This window comes from Podarcis muralis, chromosome 1 (genome assembly GCF_964188315.1).
Source record: "Podarcis muralis chromosome 1, rPodMur119.hap1.1, whole genome shotgun sequence".
In the NCBI taxonomy this organism is placed as follows: domain Eukaryota; kingdom Metazoa; phylum Chordata; class Lepidosauria; order Squamata; family Lacertidae; genus Podarcis; species Podarcis muralis.
Genome location: NC_135655.1, coordinates 69,157,130 through 69,179,348, shown reverse-complemented (window position 1 = coordinate 69,179,348; position 22,219 = coordinate 69,157,130). Strand labels below are relative to the sequence as shown.

Genomic DNA, 22,219 nt, shown 5'->3' with positions numbered 1-22,219 from the left:
CAGAGGAGACTCCACAGGTGCACAGGATGGGGTGAAGCTGGGACAGACTCATCCATCCTTCTAGACTGCTATTCAACAGCAGCCTAATGCTGAATGCTACCTCAACTGCCAGAACACTATTATGTGAGGGCAGGGACTGGGGAAGAAGAAGAAGCCCAGCCCAGTTTTGTGTCCAGGAGCAGCTCACCAGGTGGAGTGGAGCTGCTATGCTAGCTTCCTGGCAGGTGGAATGCTGTTACTTAGGGAGGTATATGGACAGGTGTGAGGCAGTGAGGATGTTGGCATGGCACTAGATCAGTTCTGCAGGTCTGTTTGCACCACATCAACCTTTCTGCCATCTCAGTCCTCCTGATCGGGAGGCCAACGTTAGTGGCTCCCCTCCTTCTGGTGAGCCAATTCAGCTACTACCTCCCCCCACCTTTCTTGTTTTCCTGGGGCCTGACTTCCCTAGTAGTACAAGCTCCACTGTGTATAGTGCTTATTCCTGTGCCTAGCAAGAAACACACATGTGCACTGAGTCCAGGATACTGCATAGGAGATAGGATGTGAAGTGCCTGGGGCTGTTCTACTGTGGCCTGCCACACTGCTGTGTGCCTGGCACAGAGCAGTACACAGATCAGTATTGTCCCAACAGAAATACACAAACATACCTGAGGAAAAGTTAATAACTACCTTGCTGCCTCCCCCCTCCTCTTTTAATGAATCCTGAGAGCATCTTGAAAAGCTAAGCTACAGAAATATTTCACATTTTTCCACTGCACTGTACAATGAAGCATTCCCCTCAAAAAAACAACTTTTGTTGTTAGTAGAACAAGAATTTCTTCATGCCATTTTTGTTCTTCCTTACAGAGGTTCTCTGTGTTAAAAAGTAACTTTTTCCTAGATAAATGACCAGTCCACACAAGGACCAGTCCACCAGCTGCTTCCTTGCACTTATTTGCAGTTGTTCGTGAGAGATCACAAGCAGAAATATAGTAATATTATTTTCTTCCAAGGGGGTCAGGATATGTGAGGTTTTTTCCTATTTTATCCTCACAACAACCCTAAAATATAGGTTTGCCTGCAATGGATTGACTGACCAAAAGTCACCTGGTCAGTCACTTATGGCTCAGCTGGGGTTCAAACTCAGATGTCCCTGATCCAAGTACAACATTCTATACACTACCCCAAAATGCTGCCCTAAAAGGTAAACTAGTGGCTCAAAGATATATTCAGCAGCTACTCCTGTGACTGGCAGCTTCTAGAGTAACTGCTACCACTATCTGTATAATGCTAGAGCAGAAAACCATATCCATGGTAGGACTGGGAAGAAGAAAAATAAGGGACCAAACACAATAGAAATGAGTGAATAAAAAAGAGAAATTGTATCAGTTAAATTATATGGCATAAATATCCGTGAGGCTACCACCTCACTGAAGCTAAGCAGTTTGGGGTCTGGTTAGGGCCTTGATGAGAGACCACATGCATGGAGCCTTGAAAGGTGGAATAGAAATGTAAGTAAGTAAACAAATAAGTATGCCAGAATATAGGACTTTTCCTGCCGAGCCCAACTGCTGGGATTCAGTTTCTGCTGGCCTAATCTACTAAGTTTGGAAGGGATATTGGTAGTAGACAGAGACCCAAATGCAGGTGGGTAGCCATGCCTTGGCCATTTCCCTGTGGGTGGGACAGACCCTATTCCAGTACGCTGGTCTAGGGTGTTGAAAGCCTCAGGGCCTCTTAAGGATACCCTCACACACATACACAATAGTCTTTGTGGGATACCAATGCTCACTGAGCCCAAAGACCACATTTCAAAGCCCAAAGCAAAATGTCAGTTGTGACAGCAATATGGCACTTATGGGCAACATTCAAAATTGGGGGAAACTACAAGGATGGTGAAGAAAACAAGGCATAGGGTAGGAAGGTCACAGAGCATAGTCCCAAAGCAGCCAAAACAAACGCGTTTTCTCTTTAGTCTTCCCAGGAAAAACAAACAAACAGAAGCTTGAATGTACCACATTGACACCAACACAGGGGAGGTAACAAGGCTGCAAAGTCACATCAGCAAGCTGTCACAGCCCAGTCTGCAGAGCCAGGGGAAACATGACTGTCCTCGCTCTTCCTCTCCCTTCCAGTGCACAGCACAAACAACCCCCAGCTCGAGAATTATTGTGCATTTCTCCATGCAGCTACAAGCAAAAGTATGTTCAGAAGCAAAGACATGAAGAGAAATACCTGGTGGAATGTTCTTGTGAACTTGTGCAAAGAAAAGTTCAGATTCACACAGAACACTCTAAGTAAAATACAATTTATCATAGTGTGCTGCTTTAGTTACTGCAGGTTGAACCTCTGTGCTTCGGTTCTATGTGTCAGCATGCACTTTTTATACAATCCTCACAGCCATTTTATAACAGCAATAAAAATTTTAAGTAAGGATAAAGTAATATATAATTTAGCAACCATCAAGTTCCAATTATTTCCACACAAATAAATGAGTGTAAGTTCTTGATACGTTTAATGCGTTCAGGTAGTAAATACTTATAATATCCAAAGTCTACAAAATAGAAAGTAGCTGATATGTAAAGCATCATATGTTTTTCAAAATTACTAAAATGTTTAAAATAAATTGGCAGTATGCATAATTCATACTAATTACAGCTCCCCAGCTCACTCTTGCTAATGGCTTGGAACTATATCCAAAAAGGTATAAGAATAACACAGTACACTTCTAAAAACATTTCTTTTTAAATGGCCTATAACTATACTACTCTTCGCTCAACAAGAACTTTCTTCAATGGCACTTGACTCCTACATTCTTGTCAATTGTTCTTATCTCAGACCTTTTATTTTTGGCTTGATTACACCATTATGTTTCAGTTCAAAAGCTACTAATAGGCATTTACTTGGAAACTTGACTTCTGATTCCTGGGTTTTAAAAAAACCACAGGCAAAAGTACTGCTTAAAGTAAAGTGTTGCAATTTCTGGGCTTACCTTTATATTTAATTTCATTTCATTTTCTTCATCAATGTCACTGCTTTTAACTAAAATGTTTTCCAATTTCAGATCTCTGTGAACAATATCTGTCAAGATGGAGAACAAAAAGTAAGTGTTATTTATCAATTGCATTGAAAATATTCTGACATAAATGTTTTAAACCCTTTTGATTGAGTAATTTATGAGCTACACTTTTAGTGCATTTTATCCTACATTAGTGCACGTTGCAGACACCGCTTTCTTTTATAGAAAAAGTCTGGTCTGTACATTCCAAAACTGGATCAAACTTAGATCCGTTCTTCTAATAAAGGGGAAATCATAATTTTGAATAATATGATTTGTCATCTGATGCACTTTAAAAGTACCCATTTGTAAAATTAGCATATCAAAGGAAATCATCCAGCTAGCTTCCTGTGCTCAGAAGGACAAAGCATAAGGTTCACCAGAAGTAAAGATGAACAACTCTTTCTCATTTTGTCCCATTTCCCATTCACAGTTGTGCTCTCAGTTATTATCCATAATCAATACGTGTATTTCGTATTATATTTTTGTAAGAAAAAAACAATGCAATGCCGCAGTTTAGCTGGCTGGCCAACTGCGGCACGATGGCTGAACAATACTCAGGCGAGGGTAGGGTGGGTTAGGTGAGCTGTAAGGGGAGGGGGGCATGGGGTTTGAAGAGTGTGCAAGGGGAGGGGGTAACAACAGCAACAACAAAATTATTATTTATACCCCACCCATCTGGCAGGGCCTCCCCAGCCACTATGGGCGGCTTCCAACAGGATATTAAAAACACAATAAAACTTCAAACATTAAAAACTTCCCTAAACAGGGCTGCCTTCAGATGTCTTCTAAAAGTCAGATAGTTGTTTATTTCCTTGAAGTTTGACGGGAGGGTGTTCCACAGAGTGGGCGCCATTGCCAAGAAGGCCCTCTGCCTGGTTCCCGTAACCTCACTTCTCGCAGGGTGGGAACCGCCAAAAGGCCCTCAAAGCTGGACCTCAGTGTAAGGGCGATGGAGTGGCAGTTGAAGGCCCCATCAGGGAATGAGGAATGGCAAGGGTGCATGGGGTGGGGTTTGTGAGAAGAGCAAGCAGCCACTAGTAATCACATGCTAATATATCTATATCTCTCAGAGCAGTATGTTGGAAAGGATTGGGCTCTGCGGCACTGCCCAGAGGGTGCATGAGCTATCACCTCTGTCCACTTGCTCACTCTTCATCAGGTAAGGAGAAGAAAGGGCAGCAGTTTACAAGCTGTTCCCACTACGGGCTCTTTCTCCAGGGCTCAGAATCCTGGCCTATTTGCAACTATGTCTCCAGCCAGGTGTTGCTGCTGTTCAGTTCAGTTGAGTTCCGGCTGAAAAAAAGCCTTGCTGGCAGGTATTACTGAAACATAGGTGGGTGAGCAGGGCGTATTCAGTTCAGCATCAACTCCAGATAAACAGAGGCAGGGAGGGTCACTGTTCTGCGTAGGATTCAATCTCTCTCACCTAGCAAACCCTTCAGCGACATTTCCTCCTAAGATGGAGGTCCCATTAAGGTGGTCTGCCCCTAGACCTGCTCGGTATCATGTCTATGGAAATCAATAAAATGTATAGGCTCTTATTTATGTATGCCACCACCACGGCAAGAATTCTGATAGCCAAAAATGGGAAAAGTAATATTATCCCCACCAAATTTGACCGGTTGGCAAAAATTTCTGAATCCTTACATTTTGCAAAATTAACAGGGAGAATAAGAGGAAACACTATTCAAAAAGGCAATAAAGAATGGTCAATTTTCAAAGAATATCTCAAAAATTATATGGACAATGCAAGTCTCCTGGCAGATACAGATTAAATCTTGTAAATAGAGGGAAGGTATAGTAAAAGATGTTTAGAATAACAAAAAGAAAAAAGTAGAAGATTCAATGTGATATGCGTACAGAGTTAAGATTGGTAACAAAGCATAAAGAGAAGAGTTGGAAGCCTAACACGTGTGGTGTAATGTTGGACATGTAGGTATGTAGGGTATGTATTGTATGTAATGTATGGAATGTATTGTATGGTATTTGTTGAGTTTATGTTAATTAATATATAATAACAATAAAAATTATTTTTTTAAAAAAAAAGAGAGAGAATGAGGGATACACTGAACTCTACTTTTTAAATTAACTTTGTCATGCATTGTATAAAATATTAAGCTCTTGCCTAGAAAGGTAAAGGTAAAGGTACCCCTGCCCGTACGGGCCAGTCTTGCCAGACTCTAGGGTTGTGCGCTCATCTCACTCTATAGGCCGGGAGCCAGCGCTGTCCGCAGACACTTCCGGGTCACGTGGCCAGCATGACAAGCTGCATCTGGCAAGCCAGCGCAGCACACGGAACGCCGTTTACCTTCCCGCTGGTAAGCGGTCCCTATTTATCTACTTGCACCCGAAGGTGCTTTCGAACTGCTAGGTTGGCAGGCGCTGGGACCGAACAATGGGAGCGCACCCCGCCGCGGGGATTCGAACCGCCGACCTTTTGATCGGCAAGTCCTAGGCGCTGAGGCTTTAACCCACAGTGCCACCCGCGTCCCTTGAAAGCTCTTGCCTAAGATGAACTAAAATGTTTGTTGAAAATTATAGCTCAGATCCAATGAATTCTTTGTGTTTGTTTGTTTGTTTTCTATTCTTTAATCACCCCATGAGATACTTCTCTAGGTGATTTAGAATGGAAGTTAAAAACAAAGTATAGAAGACAAACATACAAATAATGCAATCATTAAATGTCACAGAAAAATCCAGAGCAGCACAAATGAGAAATTTAGCTTTGAAGGATAATTCTCTCATTATGATTTTTACACAAAGTGCCCCAATAATAATAATACCTTTATTGTCATTGTACAACCTATGTACAATGAAATTAAACAAGCCTCCCCCCCCCCCAATACTCAATCTCTCATCGAACAACACACCACTTCGCAAGTCAATTTCGCTATGTTATTTTCCGGTCAATAGCCTAACAGCCCACAGATAGAAGCTATTTTTCAGCCTGTTGGTAGGGCTGATTATACTTCTATATCTCCTGCCCGGGGGTAGAAGATTAAAGAGGTGATGGCCAGGGTGTGAGTCATCCCTGATAATTTTTCTCGCTCTCCTAAGGCAACGATCCCTTGTGATGTCATCTAGCGGATTCAAGGGACAGCCCATGATATCATGTGCTGTATTCAACACCCTCTGTAGAGACTTTCTGTCCATGGCTGTCAGGCCAGCATACCACACTGTGATACAATATGAAAGGACCCTTTCTATTGTGGACCAGTAAAAGGAGTTCATCAGTTGTTGTTTAACATTATTCTTTCGCAAGACCCTGAGGAAATGGAGTCTCTGTTGGGCCTTTCTGACCACGTGAGTTATGTTGATTTTCCAAGAGAAAATCTCACTAAGGTAAACCCCCGGGAATTTAAAGGAGGAGACTCTCTCCACACCCCGATATACAACAGGACAGGTTCCCCTCTCTTCCTCCCCCCTCTTGGACTAATGCACAAATCAGAACATTACTATCCTTTGCATATTGCACTTTGTCAAATGTTGCAGCTCTCAACCCAAACAACATATCATAGCTACATAAAAAGTAAGTATTTTAGACATCTATATATCCTATATGTTCATAATGCCTCGCCGAAGACAACATTCTAGCAGCTGCATTCTGCACTTATTTCCTGAAAAAAGTTACTGCTGTAATGAACGAAGAAAAATAATTAGAAAAAAATAGGAGAAAGTAATGGCATTTTAACTAGTAAATGAGCAACCAAAAATGTGTGTGTTAAAAGAATGTTGCTTTTCAGTTGATAGGGCCACAATTATACTATGAAACAAGTAAGAGATACAAAATTGTGATGATGAGATATAATAATCTATAAGAACGTAATAATCATCACATTACCTCTTTTGTGAAGATATGCTATTGCTGAGGCAAGACTCTGAATGATGTGCCGTGTCTCATTCTCTGTAAATTGACCTTTTCTTTGTAGAATCTCTCTAAGTTCTCCATCCTCACATAGCTCCAATACAAGGTACACACGCTAACATTAAGAAATAAACAATATAAATGTGTGTGTGTATGTGTATAATATGAAATTTCTAAATGCCTCAAATATTTAGTTAAAAATAGAAAAAACATTTTTGTTTTACAAAGATTGAAGAATTAATATTCTTCATATTTTTGAACAACCAACTACAGTGGTACAGTGGTACCTCGGAGGACGAATGGAATCTGTTCCAGAAGTCCATTCGACTTCCAAAACATTCAGAAACCAAGGCGTGCCTTCTGATTGGCTGCTGAAAGCTCCTGCAGCCAATCAGAAGCCATGGAAGCCATGTCGGACGTTTGGCTTCCAAAGAACATTTGCAAACTGGAACACTCACTTCCAGGTTTACGGCGTTCAGGAGCCAAAACGTTTGACTTGCAAGGCGTTTGGGACCCAAGGTACAACTGTATTCTTAAATGTTACAACATTCAAAAACTGAAGATATAAAGTGATATTGGTTATAAGTGCTTTTCAAAGAAGAGTCATTCAAGGTGCAAAATGTGGAAGTGGGAGGCAGGCACTAAGGACCCTTTGCACCGCTCACTTCCCTGATAAACAGCTTCTTTAAAGGTCTTTTACTCCTAGTGGGACTATATCAGAGCACCACTGGGTGGCTTGGGAGCTTCAGCACCCTCTCCCCCTCTATAAAGCCCCATTTCCACTTTATAGGAACTGAACGGCAACACAATTCTAACACAACCATCTGTCATCATCACACATGGTTTGCACCTTTGGGTTAACTGCATTATAGGATTTCTATTGATAATGTCTTACCTTGGGAGTCTCAAACACCTGTTCAAGATGTATTATATGCTCATGGTTTACTGTTTTTAGGATGCTCACTTCCCTTTCAAGTAGTTTTACTGCAGAACTCCCTGCCTTTAAGAGTGAGAGAAACACATTTCTTGCGGCAGCTTCAAAGTCAGGTTCCATAGCCTTAGTCCTGTCAAACACCCCTACCAGAACTTCATGAGACAAACACATAAAAAACTAAACCAAGCCAAGGTAGGCATGGTTGTTACATTCATAAGAGGAATGATAAAACTATCCCAATATTTGCAATAAGATACAGACAGGTAAGTGACGAGAGAGCAAGAGGTATGGCACACATGAGTTGCAAGATACACAGAAAAATAAGCCTATAAACCATCTGAAACCATCAGAGGCACAAGGAGTACCAAGAATAAAAGGCTCTATATTACTCCAATTAGATGTTACTTGTCCTAATTTTTTTGAGACTTGTGGAAGAGAACAATATAATTTTTCTTTTTTTTAATGTATTCAATAAAATCCCACCGACTCACAGGCCTTTTTATGTATGGTATTTTAATGGATATGTAGGTTTTTACCTGCTCTTTTAAATACATTAGAACTAGTGTTATTTTGTTTTTAATTGGACTTAGCTCACCCTGGAACTGTATGTTGAGGTGTGGGCTAAAAGTGCTCCAAATACATAGATAAATAAATATCCCCATGCAGCCTTGACCCTCTGCTCAGGCTTGAAATGCCAACAAGTAGAGACAGGAGGCTGAATTGAGATATGGAAGGAATGTGCAAGCCTTCCATTCCCCTAATGGCCTAGTGATATGCCACAGCCTTCTCACCAAGAAGGAAAGAGGAGGGTAGAAACAGGAGTCTCTTGTGCCCGATAGCATTCCCTCTGTGGTTGGGTGATGAACCGGTGCAGGATAGGATCATGCACTACGTAACTCAATAATTACAAACTTGATTCTGCAATTATTTATCCAAATACGATTCCTGGAATTAAAATATTCAGAACATACTAGGCAGTTCGAAACCACTTATTTCATTTGAACCATTTGTTTGAAAATGGTAGCATTATTATTATTATTATTATTATTATTATTATTATTATAATATTTGTATATCACCCTTTATCCATAGGTCTCAGAGTTGTTCACGGTATTATGTCTCATGCTTTCTGAGAAATGAAAGTTGAAGAAAACTGATGACAGCATGAAAATCAACATATTCACCATTTGCAATGTGAATTTGGGGTACATAAATGTATTGTGGTGATTAATTTGTAATAAATAATATTATCATTGTCTGAAAAATAAAAACTTATTCTCCAATACAATTAAAGCCTACCTTTTCCCGGTTCACTTTCTTGATTGCCCACTTCATGCCTGTTTCTTTGTCTGTTACTTCAATCACCACACCAAAGCTGCCTTGTCCTAATTTCCTTCCAAATGAATAAATTTGCTGCAGTAATAATAATAAGAAGAAGAATAAAATTAACAAGTCGAATGTTACAGAGGAACACTCAGTAAGGACTCATCCAGACTTGGTCTTGCCCCACCACTTTCCCCTAGGGAAACCCAATCTTTACTGCTGAATTGGACCAAACGCCAGCTGGGCTTTCTGCGGATTGACATTTGCTGTGATTCATTGGTAAAGAGCAGGTTTTCTCAGGGAAATCTGTGGGACAAGGGCAAAATCGCTCAGACTTTCTAGACACAGGTTCACCTGTGCTTTCTAGGCACAGGTAAAGTGAAAGTGTGGATGGGCCCCTAAGTTATGTCAATAGTCAAATATATGAGAAAAACATCCTCAAGACTGATGAATTTCACTAAATATTCAAATCCTTATTACTGAGGAAAACTGAGTTTTGCAGGACATCAAAAAACCAGATTGTGATGACGGGGGCAGTGGGCTGACAGCAATGGAGTGTGCTTTGCACTTGAAAAAGAAGGCACTCACAAAACAAATGTTCTAGGATGCTTTCGGGAAAATATACGGGTCTTCCATTTTATACCGTGGGGCGAAAGAATCCTAACTTTACATACATGCTGATGGTGACTGATCAGGAAAGGGATATTGGGGGTGTGGTGGATAGGACAATGAAAATATCAGCCTAATTTGCATGCCAGGGGATCATTAGGAAATAAAAAAACTAACCTGCCCATATCATAATACTTTATACAAATATATGGTGTGGCTGCACATGGGTTACAGCGCACAGTTTTGGCCACCACCGATTGCAAAGAATATTGTAGAACTGGAAAAGTTGCACACGAGGCCATTATGGGTCATCACTATGGTGGCTGAGCTGTGCCTCTGAGCTCTCTGCTCTCCTACTTTCAATGCCCGCTGGGTTCTGGGAGAGGGGAGATCTGGAATGCTTCCTAAAGACACTGAGTCCGCCAGCTATCTCTCCCCTGGTGGTTCCTCTTCCTCCTCCTCCTGTCGCATTATTTCCCAGCTTTTCCCCTCATCTGCCTCTGAGCTGTGACCTCCCTCAAACCTCTGTTGTAATTCTGAACTGTCTCCTCCTTCTCTGGAAGGGTCTGGCTGGGGAGGCGGTCTCCACCATTCCTCCTCTGCCCAGTCTCTGACATCCAGCCTGATGAAGAGTGTTGAGAAACTTGAAAGCTTGCTTTTGACATTGGGATCGCTGCATTACAGAGGGTTGGACTTGATGACCCTTTGGATCCCAACCTGCAGTTCTGTGATTCTATGATATTATGTCAGTCAGGATGGTCCTTATACAGGCATTACCACTCTCCCACCCATGGACCAACGCAGCTATTTACACAGCTATTTTTGCCATCTTCTAATTAAAAATTGTACCAAAAGTCTGGAGGAATGCACAGCTACGAACCTGAATTGCTGCTCCATCTTCTATTCGCGTGTGAGGAACTTTGAAATCTGTATTACTGCCACGAATGCCTGGGGTGGTAATGAGCATTTTCCTCTGAGAGTCTGTTAGTTCTGACTTTGGCATCTTTAGGGACATAAAAAGAGAAGCATGAAATTAAAATACAAACCATTGTTTTAAAAGGCTATATGCTATTTTATGTACCTTCCGGCACATGCAGTACGTTATATGTAAGTTATTACAAGAAAACGAGAAAATATATGAAGTGGGACGAGACCTAGAAAAGGTGAACTTATTGGATTTCAAAACAACAGATCGCAAAACAATCAAAATGTATGATGGAGCAGGAGGCAGCCAATGTAGTAGCTGTTGTTGAACTTCAACTCACCTCAGCCCCATCCAGTATGGCCAATTGTAATGGATAGTGGGAACTGAAGTCCAGTAACACTTGGAAGTCACCACATTGGCTAACCCTGTGTCGGAGTATGAATAAGTGGAAGGAAAGAGAGTCTAAAGACACCTTATATAAAAATATGTATTCCTTTTTCCTTTCTGATGCATTTGATCTATTTCAACAAGGAGTTCCAACGTAATTGAAGCTTGCATTGCTTTTTTATGTTCAACTTCAGTTCTTGGAAATGCTTGCTGAAAAGCAAGTCTCACTCACGGAATCCAGATTCTGCAGCATGTCTCCCAAGAAGCCTCTCTATTTCCTTGTTTTCTACAAGAGGACTAGTATGTCTAGGCAGCAGGTGAGCAGTTACCCCCATGTACCACCAGCTGAAAGAGCAAAAGCCACCCTGAACAGCACCATCCTGCATTGATAGCTGATAACACACCAGCTATGGTCCCAAAAGGATTCATTCCCTAAGGGTGATGCACATGCTTCGCAGGGGAAGGTCCATGGCTCAGTGGTGGAGTGTACGCTTTTCATGTCAAAGGTTCCGGGTTCCATCCCTGGTATTTTTAGGCAGGGCTGGGAAGGATCCCTGCCTGAAACCCAGAGAGGCATTGCTAACCAGTGTCAAGAATATTGAGCTAGATGGACTGAAGGTCTGGCTTGTTAAAAGTCAGTTTCCTATGTTCTATGTACTTATAGTCAATCCAAGACCCCATATTCAATACAAGTCTCAAGACTGGGAAGAAACTCAATCTGAGTCCTGGAGAAGCTACTGCCAATCACAGTAAAGAGACAGTACTGAGCTAGATGAACTAATGATCCAATTCAATTTTTGTTTTTTTATTCCAAAATATTTATATAGCAGTATGGCACCCTCAAACCAGAAATAGCAAAGTCAATGCACAATAAAACTTTTTTTCATAAAGCAGGTTCATATATTCATATTCTAATAGAAACATAGAATTGTAGAGTTGGAAGGGACCGTGTTAAAATAAAATAGGGCAATCTGATTCACGCTGCACCTATATAAGCCAACCAAGCAGAAGAGCCTAATGGCTGCTTTTAAAAAATCCTTTTTAAACTGATACTGGACAATATATATAAGGAATTCCACTAAATAAACATTAGTGGAAAAGTATTTGTATTTACAACTGTAAATGCTACTGGTGTTAGACAGCCTGAATAAAGAATCTAGAATTACTAGGGTTTTAAAAAATTCCTAATGCCTAATACTTTTTTTTTTTTTTATCAAGCAGAGTAAAAGATTATTCTTTTTGTGTGAATCAGCCAACTGGGATACGCTAACAAAAAATGACACTGCATTAAGTGCTTGCATTAAGTTAATCAATTAGATACTAAATTAATGAAGTAGCTGATGTTGGGAAAAAGACAAGTAAATGTATAACTAAGAGAATAAAATGATGCTAAAATTATTTGTGCTAATATAATATCCATCTTACACTAAAAAAGTAAAGAAATCTATAACAATAATGGATTTCATATATGGCAATTTTAAAGTTAATGGTCCTGCTTTTCAAAACATCCTATGCATTCTACTGACCATCCGAGATGTAAAACTCAGTTTCCAATAGTAAAATGAAGTAATTCTTTTTGATTATACTATATGACATAAAGAGTATAATCATAGGTTACTATATTATCTTTTTATATCAGATGTAAATCACTCATGGTATGTTCAAACAAAGTTTATCTGAGATTGTTCAAAGTTTTCATCCCGCTTTTTAAGAGCACTACTTTAAGGAGGCCAATTTGTGTTAATTGACCAAATTATGGGTAATCCTCTGGAGTTTCAATCTTAAGTGCTTTCCCATCCCATTTGTTTTGAATGTATATTTATTTCAGGGGATTTTTTTTTGCAACAAAAGCTTTTAAAGATTTGTGCTCTACAAGTTTCAAATACTTGTGTTCTCAAATAAATGCAGTACACAGCACTGGACTGAAAACAAAAGAAAATGTCCTTTGTACATATTTTCTATAAAAAGAATCAGGGGAATAATAGAAATTTAGGTCAATCACCACTTCTGCTTAATTTCTCCACACAATTATTGTTACTTTTGAAGATTGTGAGATTAAATCTGAGCTATTATTTCAAAGAAAATCAAATGATTCAACATTTGTACATTCTCAACATCAGCTGAAACTGATCTCATGATGTCACCCCAGTTGTTGCAAGGGGGACTTGTTTCATCTCTCTGCTGTCACTGATCAAAGTACCATGCCTATTAGGTTTTAAAAGACAAAGGTTAGGGAGCTTGCGTTTCAGAGGTGAGGGACCGGCAGAAAGGGCTTCTGGGAATAGTGGGTGCTTTTTCTGACGCCCTCAAATTGGCCTGAGCAGGGTGTGGGAGGGATCAAAGAATAAGTCAGTTTAAGGCAGCCTTTCTCAACCTGTGGGTCCCCAGATGTTGTTGAACTACAATTCCCATCACCCCTAGCTAGCAAGCCCAGAGCTCAGGGATGATAAGCGTTGTAGTCCAACAACATCTGGGGACCCACAAGTTGAGGACCGCTGGTCTAAGGCAAGTTCTGGACAGCTCACTCATCCTTAGCAGTCACCAGAACACTTGTAGGTTTTTCTCTGTGGAGCTACCAGACAGGCTCCTGCACCTTTGCAAGATGACAGGCAGGCAGCTGCTTAAACAGGTAAAGGCATATCCAACATGTAGAAGAAGCCACGGTGAGCGTAACACCTGCAACTCTTCTGCCTGTTGTTATGCAGTTTTCAATGGCAACGAAGCCCCGCTGGGACAAAAGGCTGGCAATCCCACCTGCCTTTGCTTCAGATGCTATTCCATATGTCATGCCGTTCAATAAAAAGATTTCATACAGCTGCCATTTCTTTGTTACTGGGAGTTAGCGGATAGGGATCTCTTCTCCCATCCTAGTTCAATCTCACTTAAGGATGAGAGTCTTAACTGGGAGGGGTGCCAATGCTTTTTCTACTACTGGGATTTAAGTTCAGTGAGCCCTCCATTCAAAGCGGGCAGCCTCTCTGAACCCACAAGTGAAACAGGTACTGCTGCCACTGTAAAGGAGTCCATCAACTGGTGGGGGGAGGGGGAGGAACAAGGCATATACGATCAATAACTTAGCAGAGCTAGCCGGCCAAGAAAAACAGCACAGGAAGATGGAGCAGAGGTCCATTAAGAAACAAGTAATTTGCCCATCCAGCACCCAACTGGCTTGGTCAGCACTTTGTCAGGTGTGTCTGCACAAGCTTAAGCTTCCTATCCCTGTCTGAGTATAAGCCTAGGACTTTCTCCAGGCAAGACTTCTACTGTTTCATAGGGCTAGAGTTTCTTATGTGTCCTATTTGGTCCTGCCACATATGGTTGGAATTGTACATGGTCACCTGGAGGGTGGCAAATGCTCCACGTCTTCTGCCTGTTTCTGTGGCTGAGTGGGTAAGCAGCTTTCCTGGAGGGGAGTGCTTTATAGGTTTGAATCCTGTCATTTTCCTATTTTGCCTGACGTTACTATCACTGGCCAGATTTCACAAAGGCATTTCACAAAAGGGAAAGTTATCTGAACATACACTGGGGTGGTGGAAGGATGGTGGAACAGGGAGAAAATAAAATCTTTGAAGTTATTATCCTTACATTTGCTAAATAAGATGTTTGTTTCTTTGACAAGGTGTCTTCGGGATCCGAACATTCACTCACTGAAGTAGCTGGTGAATCTGAGTTCTCTACTACAGCTTGTTCAGGGCTCATGGTGCCATTATTGCAACGGGGGCAAAAAAGCACAACATTGCTTGGTTCAAATGATGTGCAACACTCTGTACATTTTGCAGTTGTATTTTCCTGACTGAGATCAGCCATCTGTTTGGTCGTGTAGATCCTGCTGTGCAAATTAAACAGTAGCACAAAGATTGGCACCTCAGTGTCCACTGTTGAAGGAAGCAAAACAAAAAGCTGAGAAAATGAATTGGAAGGTCACAGTTAGTGGACTGGAGGTATTAAAATGTTTTATGACTAGCAATGGCTTCAAGCAATGACAGTACTGTAATACAGACCTCTGATCTCTCTCGATCTCTCTATACACACGTGTGTGTGTGTACACACACACATACACACATTTTTAAACGGCGTTTCTATGCGCTGCTCTGGTTTCGCCAGAAGCGGCTTAGTCATGCTGACCACATGACCCGGAAAAACTGCCTGCAGGCAAACGTCGGCTCCCTCGGCCAGTAAAGCGAGATGAGCGCAACAACCCCAGAGTCGTTCACAACTGGACTTAACTGTCAGGGGTCCTTTACCTTTTTTAAGCAGGGGAAATTATGTATCTTGATGATTTCAGCTTACAAAAGGGGAATATATAATGCTACATTTTTTATGTTGTAATATTAGAAGGAATATTATGTACAACCTAAAATCTTACCTCAGAAAGTGAGGACCATGTTGAAATAGGTAGCACTGTCATGGAAGGGAGCTGGAGTAAGAATGGATAGAAAGAAACCACTGAAATCTACAGACTAAGTTCAATCTGCCTACTATTCATAAACTAAAAGACACCCCCCCAAAAAAAAACAACCATACAGAAACAGCATGCTAGAATGTTTTGTTGTTTGTTATTAGTTACTTTATCATTCTGGGCTGGATTCAACTAACTGGACTTCCCCTAGCATAACAAGGTTTTCCCTTCTGTCTTGCCTCCTGCACCTGCACCCCAAATTGGCTCAGTGGGAATGGGAAAACCCCCAGAAACATTCATAGAGGAGAGAGGCGGGGTTGTTCGGTGCTTGTGCAGACAGAACATTTGTAAAAGCACAACACTGAATTCTTCCCTGTTTATATTCTCAGCTGTAGAATAAAAATTGAAAACATAAAACAAAACCTATTATGCTAGAGAGGTAAATGTGTATTCGGCTAGCTTGAATGAAGTGACAGGGCTTCAGGTATTTGGCAGGATGTTGGACTAGATAAGCCTTTGGATCCTATCTTATTGCTTGATCCTTAAAAGAAGAGCCTTTGCTCTCTAATGTTCTTTATATTCCTCACTGGGTATATTCCCCCAGATCCAACAACTTCTGAGATATGTCTACTCCACCTCCGAGATTGCTACCTGCCAACCTATCTACGATGGTGGTGGCACAGCCATCTTATGCCACTTCAACTGTGAAATGTGTAGGCTGAAGCCAATACAAACATAATCAGGATAGCTCTGATCTGTGTCATTGCCGAGCTGCCCCCTGCAGTCTCCATTGCCACTTGGAGCTCTGGATTCCATGCCAGGGCAGCATAATTAATATGGCAGAATGGTGAGCATGCAGTCCAGAGCTCCAATCAAAGCTGCCCCCTCAGCCCTGTTGGCTACTGCCATGGGCATGCCAGGAATCAGGTGGGCCCAGCATCTCACATGTTGGCAGTGGGTCTAACATGGGTCTTGGTTTTGCACATCTCTAAAAATTAATGAGCTGTGCTTGTTCCAATGTTTGCTATGAGACTATAAGAAAAGGGTTTAAATTTTTGACGTTAAATATATGACAGGAAAGACCAACTGGCAAGCCCGGGACCAAATCATTTTACAGCACCCTCTACAGCCCAACCAAATTCTAAGCATGGTGTCATGAAAGGCTGGTCTACAGTTTCAGCTGTAAGGAAAATGAAAATAGATTCCCAAGAAACAGTGACTCCACACATACTCTCTCTTTTGGATTTTGTAGGTAATGTCCTGGCTAAACCTTGAGCACATGGGTTCTATAATTGTGATAGCCTAAGTATTGCACTGCACCTACTTTATTATGGAGCTTGACTACTCATGAGAAAGTCAGTTGCTAGTTAATAGACACTTCCTACCACCAGGTGATTAGGAGAATGGCATGGTCCCCAACAACGCAGAAGTCAGCCATCCCTGACATATAGCAGCAATATCAATGAGCTTAATGGTCAACCATGCAAAGTGCAAGTGTGATTTACCCACCACATGGATACTGAAGAATAATTAACCTAAAGAATCTCTTGTACGCTTTTTGTGTTAGCCAAGCATATCAAATTTATAGCTAGCTTCCTAATCTCTTTTTATGCAGAGAGCCAGAGTACCTTTTAAAGCATTCCTAAAATATCAAAGAAGAACAGACGTTATCTAAACAAATGCAGGATAAATAATTATAATCCCTTCTGGACAGACCAAAGCTTGTAATAATCAAAGCAAAAGGTGTGTAAAGTCCTTACAGGTGAAACGGACCCTTTACATTTTGACCAGAATGCTATAGGAAGCTCATGTGCAATTTTGCCATGTTATTAAAGTCTAAAACCAATAGCTAGATAATTAAACAAAAAACAAAACAATACTATGTAACTGTATCCAAACATTTCATCTCTGCTTAACAAACACAAAACTTTTATTACTTCCAACTCTACAATTCTATGATTCTATGATTATCCTTCTATGTTTCTAAGAGTACATTCACAAGCAATAAGCACAACTGGGTCTGCCATCTCACCTATGTACTTTGTGATGTGTCGCATTCAAATATTTGAAGGTGCTAACTCAAGTTTATCAATATTTCAGCCATGCCATTATAGATCAAAATCAATCACTGTCAAAATTGTCTAAATGGAAATAGGTTACATTTGCTTAACCACATTATATATGCCTAGTTGCATCTCAAAGCAAATATACATGAGGTAAATGCTTCCCTGCTACTATTTTATTTTAATTTTTGTACTGCCAAAGTGTATCAACTCACTGAGTTATTATTCTAGTTACTCTGCTGAAGGTCACTGTGAAGTTTTCTTCCCAATAAAATCAAATTTTGCACCATGGCAATACAGACTCTGTAAGAAGAAACCAAAAGATTTTTTTGAATAGCAAAACATGAACTTGTATAAATTTGCACAACCTTAGCCATGTTCCCTGCAAAGAGTTTACCTTGTGGGTGGAATTTGGAGGTTCGGATTGGGATCAGGATGATGCAGACTCCGGAGGGACAGGGAAGGTACTGAAATTCTGGAGGTACCTTGGAAAGAGAAGCCATAAAGGGGGGAAGCATCTCTGGAAGCATATTTGGGGCAAGTGAGAAAACCAGAAAGTGATTTGCAAGATCTTAAGTCTGTTTTCCCTATCAAATACTTTCAAGGTTTGCAATGAATATGAACAATAGGTGCTTGATCTTCTGGGGCAGTGAGAGCCACTGAGTTAGAGGCTGCTGAATCCCGCTGTTCCCTGTAGTTCCTACACACTGGCACAAATCTGTTCTGGAGAGCTGGGGGAAGGCTTTTCAGAAGACAATTTACAGGGCAATATCCAACGAGATTTTTCCTTCTACATAAAAAAATCCCACTTACACACCAAAACTCCCTGCGCATGAGAACCCCATATCCTCCTCAAATTTGATCTAGAGGGTAGGAAAAAACCACAGAACAGATTTAGGGGCCATGAAGGGGGTAGAGAGGGGGTGAAATCGTTGTGTTTATGGAATTAGTTTGTTTCATACCACCTACAAAATCCTGACAAACTGAAACGTTCTATAGCGAAGTAAGAACTTAATAGCTCCATTTATAAAGTGAAAAATTAATGGAAAAGCAAAGTCAATAAAACATACTGTTAATACTCTTTCATTTAAGCTCCTGCACAGCAAAATTTAGCAGAATTTGAAACAGTTTCCTGCTCAAAGGATAATTATCAAACTGCTTTCTACTCCTCTTTTAATTATAGTATTGATGTATTGAATGATGTTTTTATGGTAGTTGGAAAGATTTTATGTTTTGAAAGGCAGTGCATATATAAATCCCCAAAATAAATAAATAATAAAAATGTAAAGAGCATGCAAGTTTTAGTGGTTGAACATGTTTGGGAACTAGTAGACATGCTCAGAAGTGTTAGGATTAACTGGAAAATACCTTTAATAAACTAAAAAAGAAAAAGAAAATGCACTTTTAGCATAGCAGTGTTGAAGTACAAAACATGATGGATAAAAAATGAAAAAGTGAAGAAGAACTCAGGCTGACTAGGAAGAAAAAGTAAAGCAGCATGTACATTTGAGCACTGCAATGACCTTGAATACTCATCACAAAATGGAGGCAAATATCTGACAATTTTAGCAGGTGGTCAGAGGGAAAGACTATTTGAATAGCTTCCAGAAAAAGAAAATCTGACCATATTTTCTTTCACCTAGTGATGTTCCAGTACCTTATAGTGGATAATATTTTTCTTAAATGAACAGAATTCTGTGCTTATATGATATAAATTCTGGAGTAATCCTACTGAAGCCAATACCGTTACTCTAAGTTTAAAAAATCTGGTTCAGTGTGATTAAAATCAATAGAGCGCATCGTTTGATGATACTACTTCTCAAGAAAAGGCTATAAGCTTCAGGCATGCTATTATTTGATTACACAATTTCATTGACAGGTTGAAAGGCTTAAAAGGCAACTGAGATATGTGGAGGATTTCATTTTCACAGGAAGAGGATTCATTTCCTCATTTGAAAGGACATCACCATGTCATTTCCTCAAAGTTAAAAAAAAAAAATCTGTCCTTTGTTGTAAGACACTTGACAAGAAAATTCCTTTTCTAATCTCAAAAAAGCAGATTTCTTGCCAGTTATGATTGGATTTTTTTTCAACAGTGCACAGCATCATTTTAAAAATATGAATTATAACTCTGATATTGTTCTATGCATGTATTTGCAGGAAGACTAATGTTTTTATTTTATGCATTTGTTTATTTTTCTCCATCCTCTCGGGGTCAATTTATGTTTCTGTTGTTGAGTCCTCCAAGGGGCATGGGTCTACCTATAGTGTTCTGTACTTGATATCAACACCTTGCATCCTTCAGCAGGGCAAAATTTAAAGCAAAGTAAATAAATGATTTTGTTTCTGGTAGAATGACAGATGACAGGACAGGAATATACAAACAAGGGAATTCTGCAACCTGTCATATATATGAAGCTTACTGCCCACATAACCTGTTTTCACAGGTCCACAACTGTCTATAACATGTATGAAATGAGGCAGTCACTAGATCCTACAAAATATACTTTCAAGAGAAGTCACAACCTACACCTAAACAAAGATAAGAATTATTATTTTTTTACAAAAAAAAGACACTCCATCAGTAGTTGGGGCTACCCTGCCACATAGTATGATTACCCTCCAAGGCCTTCTGCTTCTCTTCCAGACATAGCTGTCATATCACCAACTCCAGCGAAATCCCCATCTAGGTCAGCAAACTACTGCTTCCATAAAAACAAGTCTGGACTGCTTTACGGAGTTAGTGCACTAGAGTCTAACAACAGAGAACAGTGCAAGAAACATCTTCCCCACTGAGAGGGAATGATGTGCAGTCTAACTCTTGCTATAGTAACATTACAGCCTAGATGTTCCTTGCTTATCTGACTGACTTACACTCCATTCTGGTCACCTAATATCTGATCCTTTGAACTGACTGATATTAAACCTGAAAGAAGCACTGCAGTCATCGCCTTCTTGTTCTTCATTGATACATGACTGGCCCATTAATACCTGCCAGCCAAACAATATTATCTCCCCAACTACTGCATAGCTTCATGGTAGCTGTTCATCTTTCTTACTTCTGCCTACTTATTATCTAGACTGACTAAGTAATTGCTTAGCCTAAATGTGACGAGTTAGTGAGTGTGCAACATTGCAGTGCAGTGCAATGCATACTGTAGTCATGCCGCATGGTAAATACTGTCTTTTATCACATTTCAATATCTACTATGAGTGGTACATGGTAGAACTCTGCTGCTTTGTGATGGGTGTATAGCAGTGCAGCGTAAGAAATGCACATTTAGATGCATGTATGTGTTTTTTCTAAAAGAGAAACCTATTGTGTGTTTCTACAAACCTAGTATTTGAAAATGAAATTGATTATTAACAAAAAATAATAATTCTTACCTGATACACTCACATTTGATTGGTCGCACGAAACACCACTGTAACTTCAAAATGTTCCCATTCCCTATATTTAAAAAAGGAATGAATATTTTACTTGCTATTTATACTTCCTGCTCCAAAATAATAAGCCTAGAAAGTATATCGGGGGGGGGGGGCGATCAACCTTATATCAGAGCAGCACAAGTCTAATCAGGTTTTCAGCGGCTGGAAACCAAGGTTTTATAATCAGTGGGGCATAACTAGAAGTGAAAAAAATCCATAAGCAGAGACCCAAGGAGAGTGGGGGCAAATTAATGTTTAATTGCACATGAGAGCATCCTATTGTCAAGGACAACAAGGGCCAAGTCTGTACAAGTAAAGGTAATTATTTAACTAGTCAAGCCGCTAACTAATGCTTCATACTGCTATGAACACTAATCTCACACACAGACATACAACACAGCTGGAACTGAAAAAACATTATTAGCCAATGAGAAAAATAAAACACATAGGTGGCTTCATCAGATATTTAGTATTATCCATATTACTGAGTGTAGCTACCACTCATACCCAGGTGTTACATACGGTTTATCTAAAATATTGTAATTATTTAAAATAAATTATTTAATAATTTTTCTAATATATTTTTTCCACGTTATCTTCTTTTTTTAACAAAAATGCTTGCTTAATTACCAACATATATTCACCATACATTAAAGTAGACGGCTGTAATGGATAGCATCATAGAAGATATTAAGAAAAACAAGTGAAAACAAATATATACGTAGATGCTTAACTGGACTAATTGGATGCTCTCTCTGTGTGGTAAGTACATCATAGGACATGATAATTTACTTTAAAATATGACCATCACATTGGTCTCATAGATTGGTTTTCACAGATTGTGCTGATAACATCGTGATGTTCTTATTGTAAAGAAGTTTTGGACAAGTTTACTTAAAGATTTGCTTTACCCCATACATGCCCACTCAATAAATAAAGAAACATGAAGTACATTTAACACTGCCCTTTCTCATGGTAAATATTATACATAAAAGCACCCTGGGTCAGTATATGCCTATTTAATTACCTCCACAAAGTTATATACTATACTATCAAGGGGCCAGGGAGGTGCGAAAGTGTGGTCCTCTGTTGCATTGGAAGCCTCTTTCTTTCTTTATTTCTTTCTTTCTTTCTTTCTTTCTTTCTTTCTTTCTTTCTTTCATTATACCAGCTCCTGGTTGGCAAAACTGAGAGGCTTAAGGATTGGCCCTTTGGGGGAAGGATCCATGGGACTTAGCCTCT

The 22,219-nt window shown here is 40.0% G+C and overlaps 1 protein-coding gene across 32 annotated transcripts in view; it reads right to left on the bottom strand.

The window, feature by feature from the left end:
- STK33 (serine/threonine kinase 33) overlaps nucleotides 1-22,219 on the bottom strand; it is a 57,877-nt gene that overhangs the window by 21,105 nt on the left and 14,553 nt on the right. For 7 of the 32 annotated variants that reach the window (XM_028732004.2, XM_028732073.2, XM_028731989.2 and 4 more), the window contains exons 2-10: nucleotides 20,936-20,999; nucleotides 17,764-17,851; nucleotides 15,453-15,503; nucleotides 14,672-14,986; nucleotides 10,655-10,777; nucleotides 9,142-9,255; nucleotides 7,804-7,908; nucleotides 6,885-7,023; nucleotides 2,975-3,063 (exon numbers count right to left, since the gene is read on the bottom strand). In XM_028732004.2, coding sequence (XP_028587837.2) covers nucleotides 2,975-3,063; nucleotides 6,885-7,023; nucleotides 7,804-7,908; nucleotides 9,142-9,255; nucleotides 10,655-10,777; nucleotides 14,672-14,986; nucleotides 15,453-15,494 — 927 coding nt within the window. In that variant the 5' untranslated portion in view covers nucleotides 15,495-15,503; nucleotides 17,764-17,851; nucleotides 20,936-20,999. Of the gene's footprint in view, nucleotides 1-2,974; nucleotides 3,064-6,884; nucleotides 7,024-7,803; nucleotides 7,909-9,141; nucleotides 9,256-10,654; nucleotides 10,778-11,039; nucleotides 11,059-14,671; nucleotides 14,987-15,452; nucleotides 15,504-17,763; nucleotides 17,852-17,945; nucleotides 18,034-20,935; nucleotides 21,000-22,219 lie in introns of those variants that run through there. The other 25 variants (XM_028732010.2, XM_028732002.2, XM_028732013.2 and 22 more) reach the window with 18 other exon arrangements.